A 17,102-nucleotide genomic window follows, 5' to 3' on the forward strand; every position below is an offset into this window, starting at 1 on the left:
ATTTAGATAGATCCACTCTCATTTGTTTATGCCCTGGAAGCCAATCAATCTTTTGCGTTCTAGTGTTTAGTTTTTCTTTTGAACTTGAAGGAGCTTCTAAGCAGCTACCACTACAAATGCAACAATAAATATAATCTTTAATTAATAGATTTGATGCTGTTTTCATTCCCATTCATGCCACAACAATGTACTACAACTATGGTTTAGGCTACAAGCATATGCTGTGCAGTGCCTTATGGGCTTTGCTTTTGCATTTGCCGGAAACAGCCGCGGCACACGGGCACCGGCTTGCCGCTGTCGTGTCCGGGCAGCGACACATTCTTGTCGATGCATCGCTCGCAGAAGATGTCGCCGCAGCGCCAGCAATGTGTCTGTCGAGGAATGTCGAGTTAGGGCTGAGCTTTGTCAAACTTTGTTGTGTCTCACCTTTTTGCTAAACTGATCGAAGGGCGTGGAGCATGAGCAGGCGGTCACATTGCGCATGGGCTTCCAGTCAATGGCCACCGATTCGATCTCGTCGGGCAGGGTTTGCGGGGTGCTTGACTGCTCTGCGCTTAGCGAGAGATTGGCAAAGGACATGTTGTTGGCCTTCAGCGGGTGGTCGTCGTCTGCTGCCGAGAGTTCGCTCAGCTTCTTGTCGTAGTTGTATCTGAAAAGGAAGGGGAGTCGGTGATTAGAGGGGGGATTAAGCAACGCTGCTGCCTTTGGCTTTTACTTGTTGTCGTTGATCTCGTTGGGCGTGGAAGCCACCTCCTTGGCGACCTTGGTGGTGTTGGTGCTGGTTGCGTCCTGCAGCTTCTTGGCCGACTTGGAGATGTAACTCTTGAAGCTCGCTATGCGCTTGCTCAGATGCTGCACGTGATCCTCCAGCGAGTTGGTGTGCTCCTTGCTGTCGAGCAGCAGATCGCCCAGCGGCTCCCGCGGATGGATGCCGCTCTCGAAGCGGCAGTACATTCCACGCCAGAATCTGCAAAGGAAACAGTGAATAAGTCAAATGTGAGGAAGTCGCAGACTACTCCTCACTTGATGCACTGCGGCGCCAGGTTGGCCTTGATCGCCTCATCCACGTTGGGCTTGTACAACGGATTGATGTACTCGTTCAGGTGGTTGGCCATGAAGCCCCACAGCGAGAAGGTGCGCTCGGCCAGCTTCAGGTCCAGGCGATCCTTCTCGCAGTTTCCCACAAAGGTGCCGAACTGGCAGGAGTGCACATGGTCGTGCAGTATGAGCAGAAAGCGCTCGTTGAACTCGAACGCCTCGCTGCGCTGCGACATCAGCTGCCAGGTGCAGTCCAGGAACTGCGTGAAGATGGGCGACACCTCCTTCGCGTCCGTCTGAATGTGGCCGCAGCGCTCGCTGAACTTGTGCCCGAAGGCCAGCCAATCCTTCTCGATGAGCGCCTGGAAGCCCTTGATTGTGCGGTAGTAGGGATGCAGCATCAGCTGCGCCAGCGAGCACACCTGAGCGGTGCGATCCCAGCCATCGGAGCAGTGCACAACCACAGAGACGCCCTTGTCCACGGCATTTGCAATGAAGCTGAGGAGGAGGCGAAGTGGGAGTTTGTTCAGTTTGTTTAGGCATTTTATTGGCATGTTTACCCACCTCGACGTGTCCAATATGGAGCGAATGTGCTTCAGCCAGCCAGACGACTCGAGGGCATTCAGGAACGCGCTCATGGTGGGTGACTTCTGTTCGCACGCCTCCAGCACCTTTTGCAGGCTGGCCCGCTGTACGTGTATGTTCTCGATGCCCAAGAAATGGAACTTGATGTTCTCGTAGAACGCCTCGTTCTCGTATCCCTTGCCAGCGGCACGATTTGCCATCGCATTGATCTGCAAACATTCAAAGGGAATTTATTTACATCTCTGGGGAATGGCACGAGCTACTCACACGCGGTCGCGTATCCACCACATACATGTAGTCTGTGTTTGTGTTTGTCTTGCGGATGGCCTCCAGCATTTGCTCATCCTCCAGGCAGCGGGCACTGAAGCCAGACAGCGGCTGGCTGCAACGGCAAATGGATGCCTACCAGAGGAGCGATTAGTTATAGCTAAATGTTTGCATTTAAGGCTGAGTGTAGACCCACCTTGTTGTTGTGCAGATAGGTGAGTGCTGGCAGGCGACCCTTGGAGCGGAAGCGCGAGCTGCTGATCAGCATCAGCGTGGTGGCCTCCTTGGGCACATAGATCTGACGCGGATAGGTGTCGCAGAGTTCGTACTTCTCGTTCATCGAGCACAGGGTCCAGTTGTCGTTGGGCACCAGCAGATGCTTGAACTCGGCCTCCAGCTTGAAGAAGTCCCAGCCAGCGCTCTTGGGGTAGTCATCCTTGGCCGGCTGATAGTTGAAGCAATACAATTTGTTGATGGATACTGTCGAAGGAGGAGCAGTAACATCAGTTCATGGCTTCCATGTCTCCATCTCAATGCTCACCTGGCTGAAAGAGCTTCAGCAGTGATGTGTAGACGTCGTGGCATTCGGAATCCTTGGGAATCACGAATGTGACCGACAGGAATGTCTTGCAGCGTATGAGCAGCGGCGATCCGGTGGTGCTCAGCGGCAGCTTCTCAATGCTGGCCACGTGCATGTGCAGAATCTGCAAGTAGCCAATGGCCAATGCCAGAAATTAAATTTGTGCCATTTGGACCATGAAAACGGGCCAGGGCTGCGATTATGCAATGCTCGAGGAGAGCGAAAAACTGAAGATATTGCCACTCCATCGACCCAGGCAGTGAGCCAACAGGCCAAGTACGTGCACGGCCCGGCCAATGAGTGCCTTTCCTTCCCCACTCAATTATTGACGCGCCTCAGTGGCAGTAAAAACCGTAATCCCTTGTAGCCTGTGGCGGGTTCTGCCTCTCTGCTGTCCGGAGTATTATGAGCGACTTGGAAAGACACTGAAAATCGATATGCGCTCCGAAAGTTGCCGCTCGAAGACCCTTTGGCATTTTAATTAATTCTCTTCGCACTTGGCCAACAAGTGAGCATAGTTCTGCCCTTGGGGGCACTTGTCGCACGTGTGGAGAGCATAATTAATGCAATTTTGCGGGCAGGCAATTAAAATGCGATGCATGCGTGCGCTTCTGCTGAAACATTACGTATACGAGCAAGGGCTTCGGGGCAGCCGCAATGCAATTTAAAGTTTACATCAACAGCCGCCCTAATTGGTAGAACCAGCAGGATTTAGTGGCAATTAAGTGGTAGCATGCATACATATATCAAGGGGTGTGGTTTTTAGGGCAAATCCACTTTAGGGATAAGCCAATTTAATTTATTTAATTTCGGCTACACGCTTCTCCCTTTTAGGTGCCCCTTCTGTTTGAATTTTCTACGAAATGGTTCCGCTTTGAGGCCAGGAACAATGCAAAAAAAGCGCTAAGCCGGAATAGCTTGAATAAGTTGTTTGTGCAACACCACACCCTACGCTGCCACCCTTCGAGTCGCCTGCCTGCACACCCCGCTGGTGGGGCTAACGCCTGATGAGAATCTACTGCTGTGCAGCGCAATTAATGTACATAAATAGTAGAGCAATGCTGGCCGGATTCAATTTGTGCGTTTGCATTGGGGCGGGCGTGTACGTGACGGCTACGTGCTTAATGCCAAGTTCTTACAAGGCGCACAGATTGCAGATTTAAGCGGCAACTTTAAGCGCAAATAGAGGAAAGCCTTGAGGCAACTTCTTAGCAGAAACTTTTTCTGCACTCAAGCCTGAGCCGAGTGGCGGAAGCGGCGGACAACCAGGCCCATCCACGACTGTGAGGCATCACTCGTCTTGGAGCGAGGTCAAGCCACAGCTGGGAAGCACACATTTGAGCACGTTTCCCCGTCCACGAAACAACTTGGAAGGTGACTCAGTCGGGCACTAAATGGTTTGTGGCTCACTCCACGGTGTTTGCAATTCAAAAAGTTACCACACAAAAACACAAACAAGTTGCCTGGCCCAAGGAGGGGCATCAAATAATTGATGATGTCATATTTTGGTGGCTACTTACCCAGGTCTCCTTGTTGCTCTCGGGCTCCACGAATATCAAATGGGTTGCCGTCAGATAGAGGGTTCCAACTGTGGGATTTTTGGTATTGTAGCGATCTATCATCCGCACACTCTCCACCTGGCAGGAGAAACATAAAGAAAAGGAAACGGAGAGCAGAAGTAAGTGAAATGTTATACGCAGGCATGGCATGCACTTTTTACATTTCCCCAAAAATCTTCATTTCAATTGCAGCTGCTGTGCTGACGTCAGTGAGCCACCCACACAGCCGCACAATCCACTCCACAACTTCCAGCTCCCCACAGCCACAGCCACAGCCACAGCTAAATATTACAGAAGCGCCACACTGCATTTGCCAGCAAAAAGGGAGCAAGTTCAAAGGCGCGCGATAAAGGAATTCTTTTATTTTACTTTCTATGAAAATTCCCTTGCAGGCTTACTCCTTTGTCAGGCATATAATCTGCAAGCGGCAGTAGGGAATAGCCTTAAAATATACTACACGAAGGAATGCCATTCATCCATTAAACAAAACCGCTGAGCAGCCAGCCCGTCCATCCATCCCATTCATGCATTTGATGGTCCTCACACTCTTATTCATCTCCAGCCGCCTGCCGCCTGCCGCCTCTTTGTGGCAGTTCTTATTGCCCCAGGGCCCCAGCTGCCGGGCTCGCTCATCAAGCGACTAATTTCCTTTCATGTCATTTGCGCTCAGTTCTGTTCGAGGCGGGGCCATTGTTGGGATAGAGATAAGGTTAGTTAATTGTCAGTGGGATGGTTGGTCGGTTCATTACACCAGCAGGATTGAATTTAACATGCAAATTGAACCATGAACCTACATCATTGCCTGTGGACTTGGGGCTTTAAGGGTTTAAGGACCCATCAGCATCCTCGGCATTGTTTTATTTGATTTGCCGCAGCTGGCAAATTGAAAGCAGAATGGCAAACAGACGATGACAGTTGTCAGGAGACATGGAAAGGAAACCTTTTCAGTCGCAGTTTGCGGCAAGGGATGGAATATGATGGACGAGTGCAGAAGCCGTTCCATCCGTGACCACGAGGGGACGCCCACACCCACTTAATTGGGCGCACAGCCAGCAGTTCCTATAGGAGGAGGATGCAACAATTTGTAAGTATTTGTGAGGGAAATGGCTACGCAAATGGCGCCAGAATGCACCCGGAATGCGGCAATGGAGTGACCCAAATAGGGAAACGAACTCTGGACACAGGCCAAGTGGGGCCGCAGAACATATTGCTCCAGCTCGATGGGAATTTGCATAGTTTCCGGCCAAGCGCCGGCGGCAATGCGTTAAAAGGGAAATTAAGTTTGATTTTCTCTCTTGATTTTCAGTGCCCAATATTACCTTCTTGAGCACACAGTTGCCGTTGTAGAAGACGGGCGCCTCGTTAAACTCCTCCTCGATCCAGGAGACTACTTTGTCGGAGACGAACGGCGGCACCGGCACGCCCCACAGCCTCTTGTTGCCATCGGGCGGCTCCTCCGTCTCCGGCGATATGTTGTCGAAGCTCAGCCGCAGGGCCGAAGTGGGGGATAGTTGGCGTTCGATTTCGTTGAATTTATTCATGAATCTGGTAAAGTCCATTTCTAGTCTAGTCTTCGTTTCGCAGTCTCTGCCAACTTTGTAGTTGTTGTTTTTGTTGTTCTTGTTGCACAATGGGTTTATTGATTTTGAATTAAACGGGAGGGAGAGAATGGGCAGGCAGGGCACTGGCACTGGCACTGGCACTGGGACTGGCTCCTTGGCTTATAAATCAAATCACGTGAGTGCTGGGATGGTACGGGACGGGCTGGGATACTTTCACTTTTCGCTTTACACACGAATAACGGCACACAAAGTACGCATGTATATCGATGTATGTACATATATATTGGACACTTTGTTATTCCCACTTTGGGTCTCTATGTGTGGGTGTGTGGTGTCTGTTGGCGCCGCAGTAGAATAAGCTCCCGACACGAGTGCTGGGAGTCAACTCGGCTGCTTGTGTGCCTGGCGCGCGCCTAAATGCACGCTATGCTGGGTGTTGGGGAAATTTTGTGGCCAGCGGGAAATTTTCTCAGCCAATGGGAAGAAAGCAGGCAGCTGTCGCGCAAAGAGCAAAACAAAGCAAATACATAAAAATACCCTGTAAGGAGTGAGTAATTAAGGCTTTGCTAGGCTTTCGTTCAATTTGTGAGCTGAGATGTGAGACTCCATGCAAGGGTAGGGACATTTTCTCCTCCCATAGAAAGAGAGCAACTATCGTTAACAGCAAATACCCTTTCCTGTGGCTTTAATGAAGAGAAAAGTAATGAAGGACATTTGAGAGTGGCTTGAACTTGTGGGTTAAGGCAGCTAAAATTATGTTTGGGTGAAGGCTACAAAGTAACCTCGACAAATATGCGCCTGACTGTGTGTGTTGGGTAAAGGAGCGCGAGGAGGCGGAACTCTCGATGAATTCCCATTCCACTGCTATGCGCATGTTTAAAATACGTCTATATATTAATAGATGTGATTTGTGTGTCCTGCGGCAAGCTGAGATTTCTACTTATTGGCAGGCAGCCTGCCCCTGGTGGTGTGCCGGTCCTTCCTCTGCCGCCCGCCCAGGTTGACCATCGATTTTGAATAGCCCGAGCAGAAGGTGGAGCAAACAAAGGCTCTGCAGCATGACTCACAACTCTTACACAGGATTTAGATTGTACAATGCCACTGGCCTCTCACAATGGTGACTACTGTTTGGGCTTGATTAAGCCATAAACATACCTTTGCCAGCTTTATGTCGTCCATTGTTTACGTTTTGATTTGTCCCCGTGGTGGAATCCGTGGTATACCAGCTTCAAGGTCGCCTCACAGCCAATGAAGATTGCAGCACGTGACACGCACTGATAATACAATTTAAATACACTTTTTTCCTTGGTTTATCTGCATTTTTTTAATAAATATATTAGCATTAGAGATGTGAAGAATGTAATTACTATGTATCGATATATCGTGTTTATTGATAGTATTTTTCACGGTCAGCGCCATCTGCTGGCAATAATGGTAAGATTTTGCGATGTTTTTCAATGCTTTCGCTGGGTCTGGCAGCACTTGAAACATTGCACGGAATCAAACTCAAATATTGTGCGCAAAAATGCATTTAATAAACTTTAAACACATACAAACAACAAAGAATGCGTTTGCTATCAAAAGTTGACTAACATTGACGGTATTCGGTGATCCGGTTGACCAGTAAGTGCACTTTAGGCGTGGGGTTAGAGTGTTAAATGCGGCGTGTTCGTCGTCGTTCATTTACGCAGTCCTACGTATTTGGTCCAGACACCTTTGTGGTCGAAGTAGGGCTTGTTCCGGGAGCAAATGATTGCCTCCCTGAAGACGTCGGCATAGTCCGACGGCATGGCACTGTGCTTGTACAGATTAAACAGGAATTCATAGACCTAAAACGCCAAAGAAGAACTATTAGGAGGCGATTTGAGTTGAGGTTGTTCCTTGAGTCACCTTTGCCTCGTGATCCTTCCAGAAGATGTGATCGCACAGATACTGCAGGCTCTCGGGGAAGAGAGTGAGTCGCTGCTTATCGTCCGTGGCCACCACATCGACACTGCCCAGCAGCACGGCACAGCCGGATAGCACATCGACAGCCAGCACGAATATGTCCAGCAGGTAGAGCGCCCTGGAGGCCTTCTCCTTGTTGGAGGCCTCGGCCAGCAGCATCTGGATCTCCAGGAATATTTCCATGATCCAGTTGCAGGCATGCTCATCGCTCCCAAAGGCATACAGAGTGGCCGCCAAGTGGCGATAGAAGAAGGGCCGCTCCTCCGTGCGCTTCTCGTACGCATCGATGATGGGCGTCAGCCACTTGAGCGGGTTGGCCAGCTTGTCGTTGTACAGCACCAGATAGCACCGGATGATGGTGGCCTTTTTCAGCTTGCCCACAGGCGTCTCCCACCAGTTGGCGGGCGTCGTCAGCCCGTCAATGGCATTCGGATGCAGCACGGCCACCACTTCCGTGTAGCGCTCGAACAGCCGCGAGTCCAGATTCATCGAGTCCATGTAGCGCTCCACAATCAGCGTGAAAACATCCAGCACCTCGGGTATGTCGCACTGGCCCGTGAATATGTACTTAACGCTGTCCAGAAACTTCTCAAAGAGGCAGCCTGCAAATGGGAGGAAGATAAAGCAAGCATAAGAGCATAAAGAGCATAAGACTCACCCTCGGCAAAGTCGTTTAGCTGTGACTCCTTGAAGCAGTAGACAGCCACCTTCTCGGCAAAGTTCTTGATGATCTGCAGGCTCACGCTGCTGGCAATCTCCGGCAGCAGGGAGAACAGCAACAGCAGATCCTCCTCGAAGCAATTGGGCTCAAAGTCCACCAGGAAGTTCTCCAGCAAACGCTTCGCAGTGCCCGAGCTCGATGCCTGATTCTTGGCTATCATGATGCAGTACTTTCGCGCATCGAAGGACAGGTGGAAGAAGCTCGTCAGGCAGCTCCAGTCGAGCGGCGGTATGGGCTTGGGGAACTTCTTGGACAGCGCTCTGAGCGCGAAGGTCACTGCATAGGGCTCCGACACGTAATCCCCAAAGCGGGCCTGGCTCACCATGTAGTTGGTGACGGCACGGAGCGGACTGGTCGCGAACAGCCCGACCAGCTTGCGTGGCTCTGGCTTGCCCTCGGGCAGGCGGTAGACTCCGCTCCGGAAGCCGTTTATTTCGTTGCCAATGTGATGGGCAATCAGATCTGCGGCCGCATCGCCGCATTCCGGGCGTATCTTCTGCAGCAACTGCACCCACACCTCGCCGGGCACGGTCTCCTCCTGCAGGTCCACGACCTCTCGGCCGCTCACTGCGCCGCCGACAATCTCGAAACGAAACTGAGCTGGAATGTGCCGCAAGTTGAGCGTCGTGCCCGGCTCGTAGCTCTTTAGGGCTGCCAGGGCATTGCGAACTTGTGCCGCATCTGTGCCCGGACGACTGATGGCCTGCCACAGCTGCTCCAGGGCATCATCCGCCAACTTCTCGTACTCCAGCGTGGGTGTCTGCAGCAGCGGCACCAGGCCAAAGAAATGGTACAGCGAACGGAGAGTCTGCGGACGCTGCTCGCCGCGGAACTTGCTGCCCAGCGCGTGCCACGTCGAGGCGATGTTCACAGTGTGGCTGTCGCACAGGGCATAGAGCGCGTCCAAAGCCAAAGATGTGGCCAGATCCCCCGACTCATCGGTGCAGCTGTTGAGAGTGTTGCTGAGGTGCGGCAGCAGCTCCGAGCCATGCAGCGTGGGCCTGCAAAAGATGGATTTAGGATTGAAAAAGGTCTGCAAGCTGAGGGTTAATCTGTGGCTGGTACTTTTCCTGGCAGATCTCCCGCATGGCATGTGTGCGTGCTACTTGCAGCTCCCAACGCTTGTCCCCCTCCGGCAGCGGCTGGGCAACTTGCTTCAGCAGGAAGGGATAGGTGCGTGTCTCCACGCGCCACAGACGCAGATACAGGTCCACGCAGAAGGTGCCATTCTCGCTGGACAGATTTCGAATGGTGTTCAGAATCATGGGCACATTGTCCTGGGCAAAACGGGTGTAAGGTTAGTGGCAGATTCAAGGAAAGATCTTTTGCGGCCTCACCTTGGACACGGCAAAGTGTGGCAAGCCGCGAAGCAGCTCCAGCTGCAGCTCTGGATTGTTTTCGTGCGCCAGTTTGAAGATGTAGGTCATGAGGAAGTCGTAGGCGATGCCCTCGTTCACCTTGATGGTCTGCAGGATCACCTCGTAGATCTTGAACCAGCAGTCGACGGGCGGCTGGCGTGAGAGGAAGAGGGCGCGCAGGAACAGATGTAGGCGCTGGCAGAAGGCCGTGTTGGCCTTGACATTCAAGGCGTCAACGAAGGCGAACACATCCTGGTTCTCGGAGGCATCGAACGACTCCACCAGATTGGCCAGATCAAAGGCAATCGCAATGTCCGGATGGTAGTTGCGCATGTGGGCCGGCTGCAGCTGTCGGGTGGATATTCGCTCGCCCTCGTCGGCCTGCTGGAGGTCGAGCACACGCTGCACTATCTGGTTGGCCAGGGCCAGCCCCTCGGCGGGTATGAATGCAGTCTGAGACATCCACTGAATGATTCCATCCAGACACATGTTCAGAATGTATTCATGGCCACAGCGCTCCTGCACGACCACGAACACAATGATGCGCAGCAGGTCGGCCAGGTAGAAGGGGGACAAGACGTGCAGCACCTCCGCCAGCAGCACCAGCAGCACGTGGTAGTGGTCCCGCGTGTGTTCCCGCGTCGCATGCAATGCCCGCAGCAGGCACAGCAGACTGGGCCGCGGATCGATGCCGTAGTTGGCCAGCTGCTTGATCAGGCAGGCCTGGTAGATGCACAGATCGATGGACTGCGCGTGATCCGACTGCTGCAGGAAGTAGTCGATGGCCTCGATCACCAGAATACTGGTGGACAGGCAGGTGCTGGCATTGTTGAACTTGCTCCACGACAACAGCTCCTGCATCAGTGCTCGCGCCTCGGGCTGGCTCTTGCTCAGTCCAAGCAGGCACGTCCAGATCGGCTTGACATCGTGCAGCGTCTGCGGATTGCACAGCACATAGAGGAACACGGGACGCAGATACTCCACGCTGTGGCTGCGTATGCTGTGGATGGAGTTTACATGAATCAATGCTCGACTCTCATTGGGTAATCTTTTGGGACTCACCTCTTGTCGTGGTGCTGGCAAATGCCGATGATCTTGTTGCTCACATCGTTCATATTGACGCTGGAGTGCTGCAGCAGCGAGATGAGTGGATGCTGCTGGGTCTTGAGGCCATACGAGCACTGATACGTCTCCTGCTCCTTCAGCAGCGATGTCTTTCGCTTCAGGTTGAGCAGCTGCAGGCCCACAATGCTCTCCGTGATGATGGCAAAGTGCAGCGGACTGCAATGGAAGGCCACAGAGTGGGTGTAATAACAGTTTACAGAACTTTGATAATCGCTAAAACATTAGGGTGGAGCTGGGAGCAGCTATATAACTGGCGTTTAGCGATACTTCCGCTGCAGTGCAGAGTCGCGGAGTTGCCTAACGACTTGCACACACATGTGCAGGGCACTTCTGCCTGCCAAGCGGGTAAATCGCTTTGCGTTTGACGGGCTAATTACAATTCACGCGCTGGCCACCGGATGACGGCGTCTGGTCTCTCCCCTCTGCAGGCCAATTAATATGCAATCCTTTTTGCCGCTACACTTGCTGCTTGCTGCTTGCCGCTTATCAAGGCTAACTCCTGCATTACATGACCGCTTGACGTCCTTCAGTGTGGTTGGGGCATGGGGCCTGGGGCAACGTAAACATTTCAAGTTCAATGCCAGAGTTTTGATTCGCTTTGCATAAATCCCACAAACATTTGCGATGCGAGGCAAGGCCAGCAGGATGGTGGTTTGTGGGCGGTGTCACTGTCCAGGGAACATGTGCGTGCAGGGAAATGGCTAATAGATTTTATGGCACCCCGGGCACAATCCCAGATCTAGGTTGGAGCTGGAAGATTGAGCACCTTGGATTGCGGTCAGCGGAAATCAAGTCAATGTCGAACAGCTTGGACTTCCTAGCGCCTCCAGTCATATTTCATTCTCCCATTTATCACATGACGTGCCAAGTGCCTGGAGCAATTAATTTGTAGCACGCGGTACGGCAGGCCGCAAGCGTCGGACGTCAGGCGGCAAGCGGAAATGTGTAGGATTGCGTGCCGATTGGGAGAACAATGTTAAGAGCAGTCCCAATCTGCACATTGGCAACCGCTAAATGGCCGCCTTAATTAAGTGCAGTCTGCTCTGCTTCCAGTTGCTAATTTATGCACCTTTTGCGAGCAATTTCGCAATTGGATTCGCTGCGTTCCAATTCGCTTGTCTGCCTGTCTGCCACTCCGGAAGTTCAGAGGCGTGCCCCTGCAGGTGTGTGTTATGTGGGTCGAATCCTTACCCTGCATTGCCCAGCATGGAGAGGAGCGTGTTCTGCACGCCGTTGGCATCCAGCACACCCTCGTCGACGAGGCGCACCAGGGTCTGACAGCTCATCAGGCTCAGTTGCATGTGCTCGTGCTTGCATTGTGTCTTGAGAAAGTCAATTTCCTTGATTTGGTGCTCGGCCACCTGCTTCTCCCGGCTCTCGACGATTTTGCTGTAGACCTTCTCCAGGCAGGCAGCCAGCTTGACCACCGAGCTGCTGGGCTTAATGCTGCTGAACTCCTCCATCGCTGCCAGTGCTGAAATGGCAACAATAACAATTCACTCAGTTAACCTGCTAAAACTTGCAACTTTTTCCACACGACAGAAACGCGATTTATGGTTTGTTTGGGCCCCGTGGCACACGATGCAGTTTGGAAATGTTGCGGGGCGCGTGTCCTTTCTGCTACTCGGCCGCCATTCGAATGAAATCCGAAGCCTTTTTTGAACATTTGCCGCGTTTGCATTTGGCAATATCGCGCGTGCTCCAACCACCCACATACTCACATCGGGCTTTCCGTTCCCTTTCCTTCCTCCTGCTACCTCATTTCATGCCAAGCACTGAAGGTTAAAACTGCCAGAATGTTTCTATGGTCAATTTGTTTAGGTTTAAAGCGCAAAATTCGTTCAAAAACTAAATTTAAAGAGGGATTTAATAAAAGACCGGCGGGGATTGCAGTTTTGTTGTTTGTTTTTGTTAGCTTTTCAAACAGCTGTTGCCGCGATGTGAACGCGGACTTATCGATAAAATATACCGCACGACTTTTGCTATATACCGGAGTCTTAAATCATATTCCTCGATTTTGATGTTCTATTTGATATTACTAGCTAGTTAGGATTCTCAACGCTTAAACTGTAATTTTACCCAAATAATCAATTAATTCTCCACAAGAATAGCTAGTTGTCATGACTTCTGTTTATTGGAATGTTTTCAAATTAAGTTTTAACCTAAAAAGGTTAACAAAGAAAAATAGCATAAAACGTTACGTGAGTGGGCAAGGAAGGTTACAAAAATTGACAACTTGTTGCTTGTCAGTATGGCTAGTTGTTTTCCTTTGTATACCCTATTTTAATTTATTAATATTAAAATTCCATTTAATTTTTCCATCTGCTTTAAAACAGTAATAATGACTTTATTATTTATTTTATTCTTCAAAAGAGAGACAAAACCCTTCGGAAATAAAAGAAAGAAAGTCCTCGAGGGACACTTGAAAAACATGCGAATGGAAGTTTCGATGCCCTATATTCTTAAATATACCTTTAAAAGTGGAATTTAATAGACGGATGAGATTTATTAAATATAGCATTACATACCGGTATATTTTAACTAATTTTCTTAGTTAAAATATCCTGATATATAATAAATATAAATAAATATATATGTAAATAAATAAAACTGGCGTGTAGGATCGATATTATCGATGATGGAACAATAAGACGAACACCGATAGTATCGCGCGGCAAAACTAAACTTGAAAGTTGTATGTGCCCGAAAAGAGTGGCAGCGCTGTGCAGGGCGCCAACTATTTAAATTACAAAGTAAAAGTGTTAATAGATGAACATGTTTCAACCTTTATTTTCGCTTTGTGCTGCTGCCGCCTCTTTTAAAGCAATTATTCCAATATACTGAATAAATTAACCAATAATTTCACATAAATTCCTTAAACTTCCAACGCACCCATTAAGTAGAAGAATAATGTGAAAATCAAGAATCGTAAAAATTGCAAACCTTTCAGCTAATGGCCTTGTTCGGGCGCAGACCCCTGGATTTATGCTTGACACCAACTTCACCCCAAGATTTATTTGCAGCATGCTCCTCGGTTAAGCCACTACAACATCCTCGACTTCGTCCTCGTCCTCGCCCTCATCATCTTCCTGCTTCTTGCCTGCTTTTTCAGTTAATTGACTTTATGCATTTTTGCAGGGCGCCTCGTCGTAAAATGAAATTAATTATGCTTCTGCTTCTGCCTCTGCCGGTGCAGCTATAAAAATGTAACCAAGCAGAACGAAAGACGGCAAAACGAGGTTTAAAATGTGGAAGCCAGCGCTAAAAGCGGAAAAGGTAGGCCACCCACGGTCCGTCTGGTCATCCGCTCGTCCGGAGGTCTCCGTCCGGCTCTAGACTTAAAAGAAAACTCTGCAAAACTCTATAAAAAGCATCACGGCCGAGTTTAAACTGCAATCATTCATGGCAGCGAATCCTCAAATGGCAAATGAAAGCGGAGAAGACAAAGGTTAAGCCATAGACGGGGCAACATAATTTCCGCTTCCGGGATGCCCGGCCACGGACTCTGTATTTTCGGTTGTGCCCCGCCGCCATTCAACTTGGTCTGTGGATTTATGATTTTATTACCACAAGTCAGAGCTCGACCAAGCAGCGCCTGGGAAAGCGGAAACATTTTTGTTTGATTCCACGACTTTTGCACAGACTTCATTCCCAGGCTTCTCGCGTCCCCTCAGCGGGGGGCGGGAGGCCAAAGGTTGTGGGGAGACCAGCAAACTGTTGCATCGGTAACCGTGACGTTAATTTGTTTTGTTCGAATTTTCATGTGTACTTTTTTGGCTCAAAGGGATTTTGCGGTTCCTGTCTTGTGGTTTGATAATCCCCTGCGGCTCCTCCTCCTGCTCCTGCGCCTGCTCCTGCTGGTGTATCTGTGTTGTGTCTCCGTTCTGGTTGCCAAGGCCCAGGGCATCTGCTGTTTGATATTTCAATATAATAATCCCATGAACATCAGCTAAATACAAGCACAATAAATGTGCTTGTTTATGCAGCCTAATGATTTACTTTTAAAAATTGCCAAAAACCAAAAAAGCAAACACGACTCCTAAGGCCTGATACTTGATCATTGCTGCGGCAAAGATAATTTTGCTGTGGCGCTCTGACTTCGCGACAAAGTGGCAAACAATTTAGCGTGCCTGTCCTTGTCCCTGTCTTAACTTTTATCCAGCAAAGTTAACTAGGAGGTTTTGTATGTGTTGTTTATGACTCTGTGGCAAAACCTAAAGTCTTCAAAGTGTTTTGTACCGTGGAAAAGGTGGCCAAAATGGTTGCTGTGCTCTTTTTACCCGTGTTCTGTGTGCATTTATATTACCTTGGGGCATTTAAAGATTGCTGTACCACTCACCCACCGCATGGCACACATTGACGCCTGTTTTTATGAACTGTTGAACCGTCGACATTCGACATTCGACAGTTGGCAGGCTGGTCTGCGTGGTTAACACGGAACAACGAGCACGTGGCACACAATTTGCATGCGCTCCGGCGTGCCACGGCATGGCTCGGCAGGTGCTCTGCTCTGCTCTGCTCTGCTCAACTCTGGTTTCCTTCCTACGTCGCCCCACCTGCTGCCAACAATCACAATGCTTCAATTAAATGGAGTCGACTCATTAATAATGCAGACATCGTATAGTTTGGGATGCTGGCAACAACAAAAAAAGAATACGATGCCGACGCATACATACATACATATGTACATTCAAGTAGATGTATGAATGTGTGCGTGTATTAATTTATGTATGTATTTGCTGGCTGGTTTTCTGCACAACATACAATTCCCCACACACAAAAACCTACAAGAAAACTTCAATGAAAAGCAGCAGAAAAATGGAAAGTTTTTTACAAACATTTCTGGCTGGCAGTTCTGGAATATTTGAATATTTATATTCGATCTCCGCCAACTCGAACACAGACTCTGAATATTCATGGTTGTCACAGTCGCCCGAACTAACTGACAGTCCACTTACTTGGCAAGTTTCTGTTGTATGGCGCATACGCAACGTTGTACGGCCATCATTTATTCAACTTGAGACAGAAAAAGACTCATTAAATCATTGCTGCAGGTTCAACTTTAACTTTTCATTCATTCACATTTAAGCGAAGGAGCACACAATTTTCGAATGCCTACCTTGGGGCGCACTTGGGCAAGGGGGCAATGAGGCATGGACAGTGGGCGTGGGCTCTTTTATTGAATGATTTAGCCGTCTGCCTCATACATTAGATGCTGGCCCCTTTTCCGGCTCACATAAATTGTAGCCAAAAACCTTTTCAATTTCCAACTTAAATTCTGCTCTCTACTGAAACTCGAAATTAGAAAAATGTGTAAATATATACGCCCAAGAGTGAGCTGAGGGTTAGCACACCCACCCACACACACCCACCCACACACACACTATGTGTATGTGGGCAAACATAATTTGAGCGGCACGTGCGTAAAATTTAATGAGGCAACCGCGAGGACGCCACCGACAAATCGGGCTCGGGCTTGGGCTCGCGTTGCGCTGCCTTGGACCACTCCTGGCCACGTACTGGCAACCTGCCTAAAGAGAGCAACAAAAAAATAACACAAAAACGGTCTGTGCTGTTGACTTTACGCTGGCCGAGTCTGTGCTACTCTCCACTACATATATTCCCATATAAAACGCAGAAATATGCCGAGCTCTTTTCGTTATTTTAAAAGAAATTTAAGTTATGGCGCCGCTGCTGGCTAAAATCTTTCATAATAAGATGCAGGATGAGTCGCTGGAATCTGCTTCAGCTTTGAGTGTATAAATGGGGCTTCACTCGAAAGACAGATGGAGGAAGGCAAACTAAATCTGAGACAATTCCCAACTGGAAGCAGAGAGGTACACACACACAACCAATGGTTATTCATGTGGCACAAGTTTGGATATTTATTTACATCGTTTAAGGCATTGTTTGCTTTCATTTGTAAGGAATTTCAATTGCTTTAAGGGTCGCATAATCGAGTGTCGGCGATAAATTCGAGGCGTGCCACTAATTAAGAAATTCAAACCGCCAAAGGGAAATGCGTTTGGGGCTTTGGGCCCTAAGCAAACTGACCTCTTCTGGCCACTGTAATGGTGCGTCCCCCCCGCGTCCATGGCCAACCGCCACTTTCGTTGTGTGGGGCAAACTCGCGACTTTGCAGCGGTGGCATGGCAGGGCGCGGGATTAAAACGGGGCATAAAAGCATTTCGAGTATTTAAGCATATTTACACAATGCACAATGTTGTTGTTGTTGCTTCTGTTGCTGCCTGTGGGTCGTGCATTTGTTTACGTGTGAATGCCCGCCCAAGTCCTTCTTGCCCTGCAGCAGCCCAGCCCCCAACCCCCAACCGCACCCTGTCCTCTCATCGAAATTTTGGG

At 49.7% G+C, this 17,102-nt stretch overlaps 2 protein-coding genes across 4 annotated transcripts; both read right to left on the reverse strand.

Annotated features, from left to right (window-relative positions):
* Positions 1 to 117: 117 nt before the first annotated feature.
* LOC117891623 (myotubularin-related protein 6) lies at positions 118 to 13,532 on the reverse strand. Of its 3 annotated transcripts, XM_034797160.1 has the most exons (11): positions 13,528 to 13,532; positions 5,349 to 5,590; positions 3,991 to 4,107; positions 2,432 to 2,594; positions 2,087 to 2,370; positions 1,891 to 2,025; positions 1,603 to 1,832; positions 1,024 to 1,536; positions 716 to 967; positions 427 to 649; positions 118 to 371 (listed from the first exon to the last, which is right to left on the reverse strand). In XM_034797160.1, the coding sequence occupies exons 2-11, from the start codon at positions 5,586 to 5,588 to the stop codon at positions 234 to 236; spliced, it is 2,295 nt and encodes a 764-aa protein (XP_034653051.1). In that variant the 5' UTR covers positions 5,589 to 5,590; positions 13,528 to 13,532; the 3' UTR covers positions 118 to 233. The 3 variants fall into 3 exon arrangements, with proteins under 3 accessions (XP_034653051.1, XP_034653052.1, XP_034653050.1); XM_034797161.1 differs by lacking the exons at positions 5,349 to 5,590; positions 13,528 to 13,532 and adding an exon at positions 6,747 to 6,941; XM_034797159.1 differs by lacking the exon at positions 13,528 to 13,532 and having other exon boundaries at positions 5,349 to 5,647.
* Positions 7,103 to 12,645, reverse strand: LOC117891622 (focadhesin). Its single transcript, XM_034797158.1, has 8 exons — positions 12,464 to 12,645; positions 11,934 to 12,216; positions 10,680 to 10,898; positions 9,597 to 10,617; positions 9,325 to 9,536; positions 8,197 to 9,260; positions 7,482 to 8,140; positions 7,103 to 7,420 (listed from the first exon to the last, which is right to left on the reverse strand). Exons 2-8 carry the CDS (start codon positions 12,203 to 12,205, stop codon positions 7,271 to 7,273), a joined length of 3,597 nt encoding a protein of 1,198 aa, XP_034653049.1. The 5' UTR covers positions 12,206 to 12,216; positions 12,464 to 12,645; the 3' UTR covers positions 7,103 to 7,270.
* Positions 13,533 to 17,102: the final 3,570 nt, after the last annotated feature.

The sequence above is a fragment of the Drosophila subobscura genome, chromosome E, assembly GCF_008121235.1.
Source record: "Drosophila subobscura isolate 14011-0131.10 chromosome E, UCBerk_Dsub_1.0, whole genome shotgun sequence".
NCBI classification, from domain to species: Eukaryota; Metazoa; Arthropoda; class Insecta; order Diptera; family Drosophilidae; genus Drosophila; species Drosophila subobscura.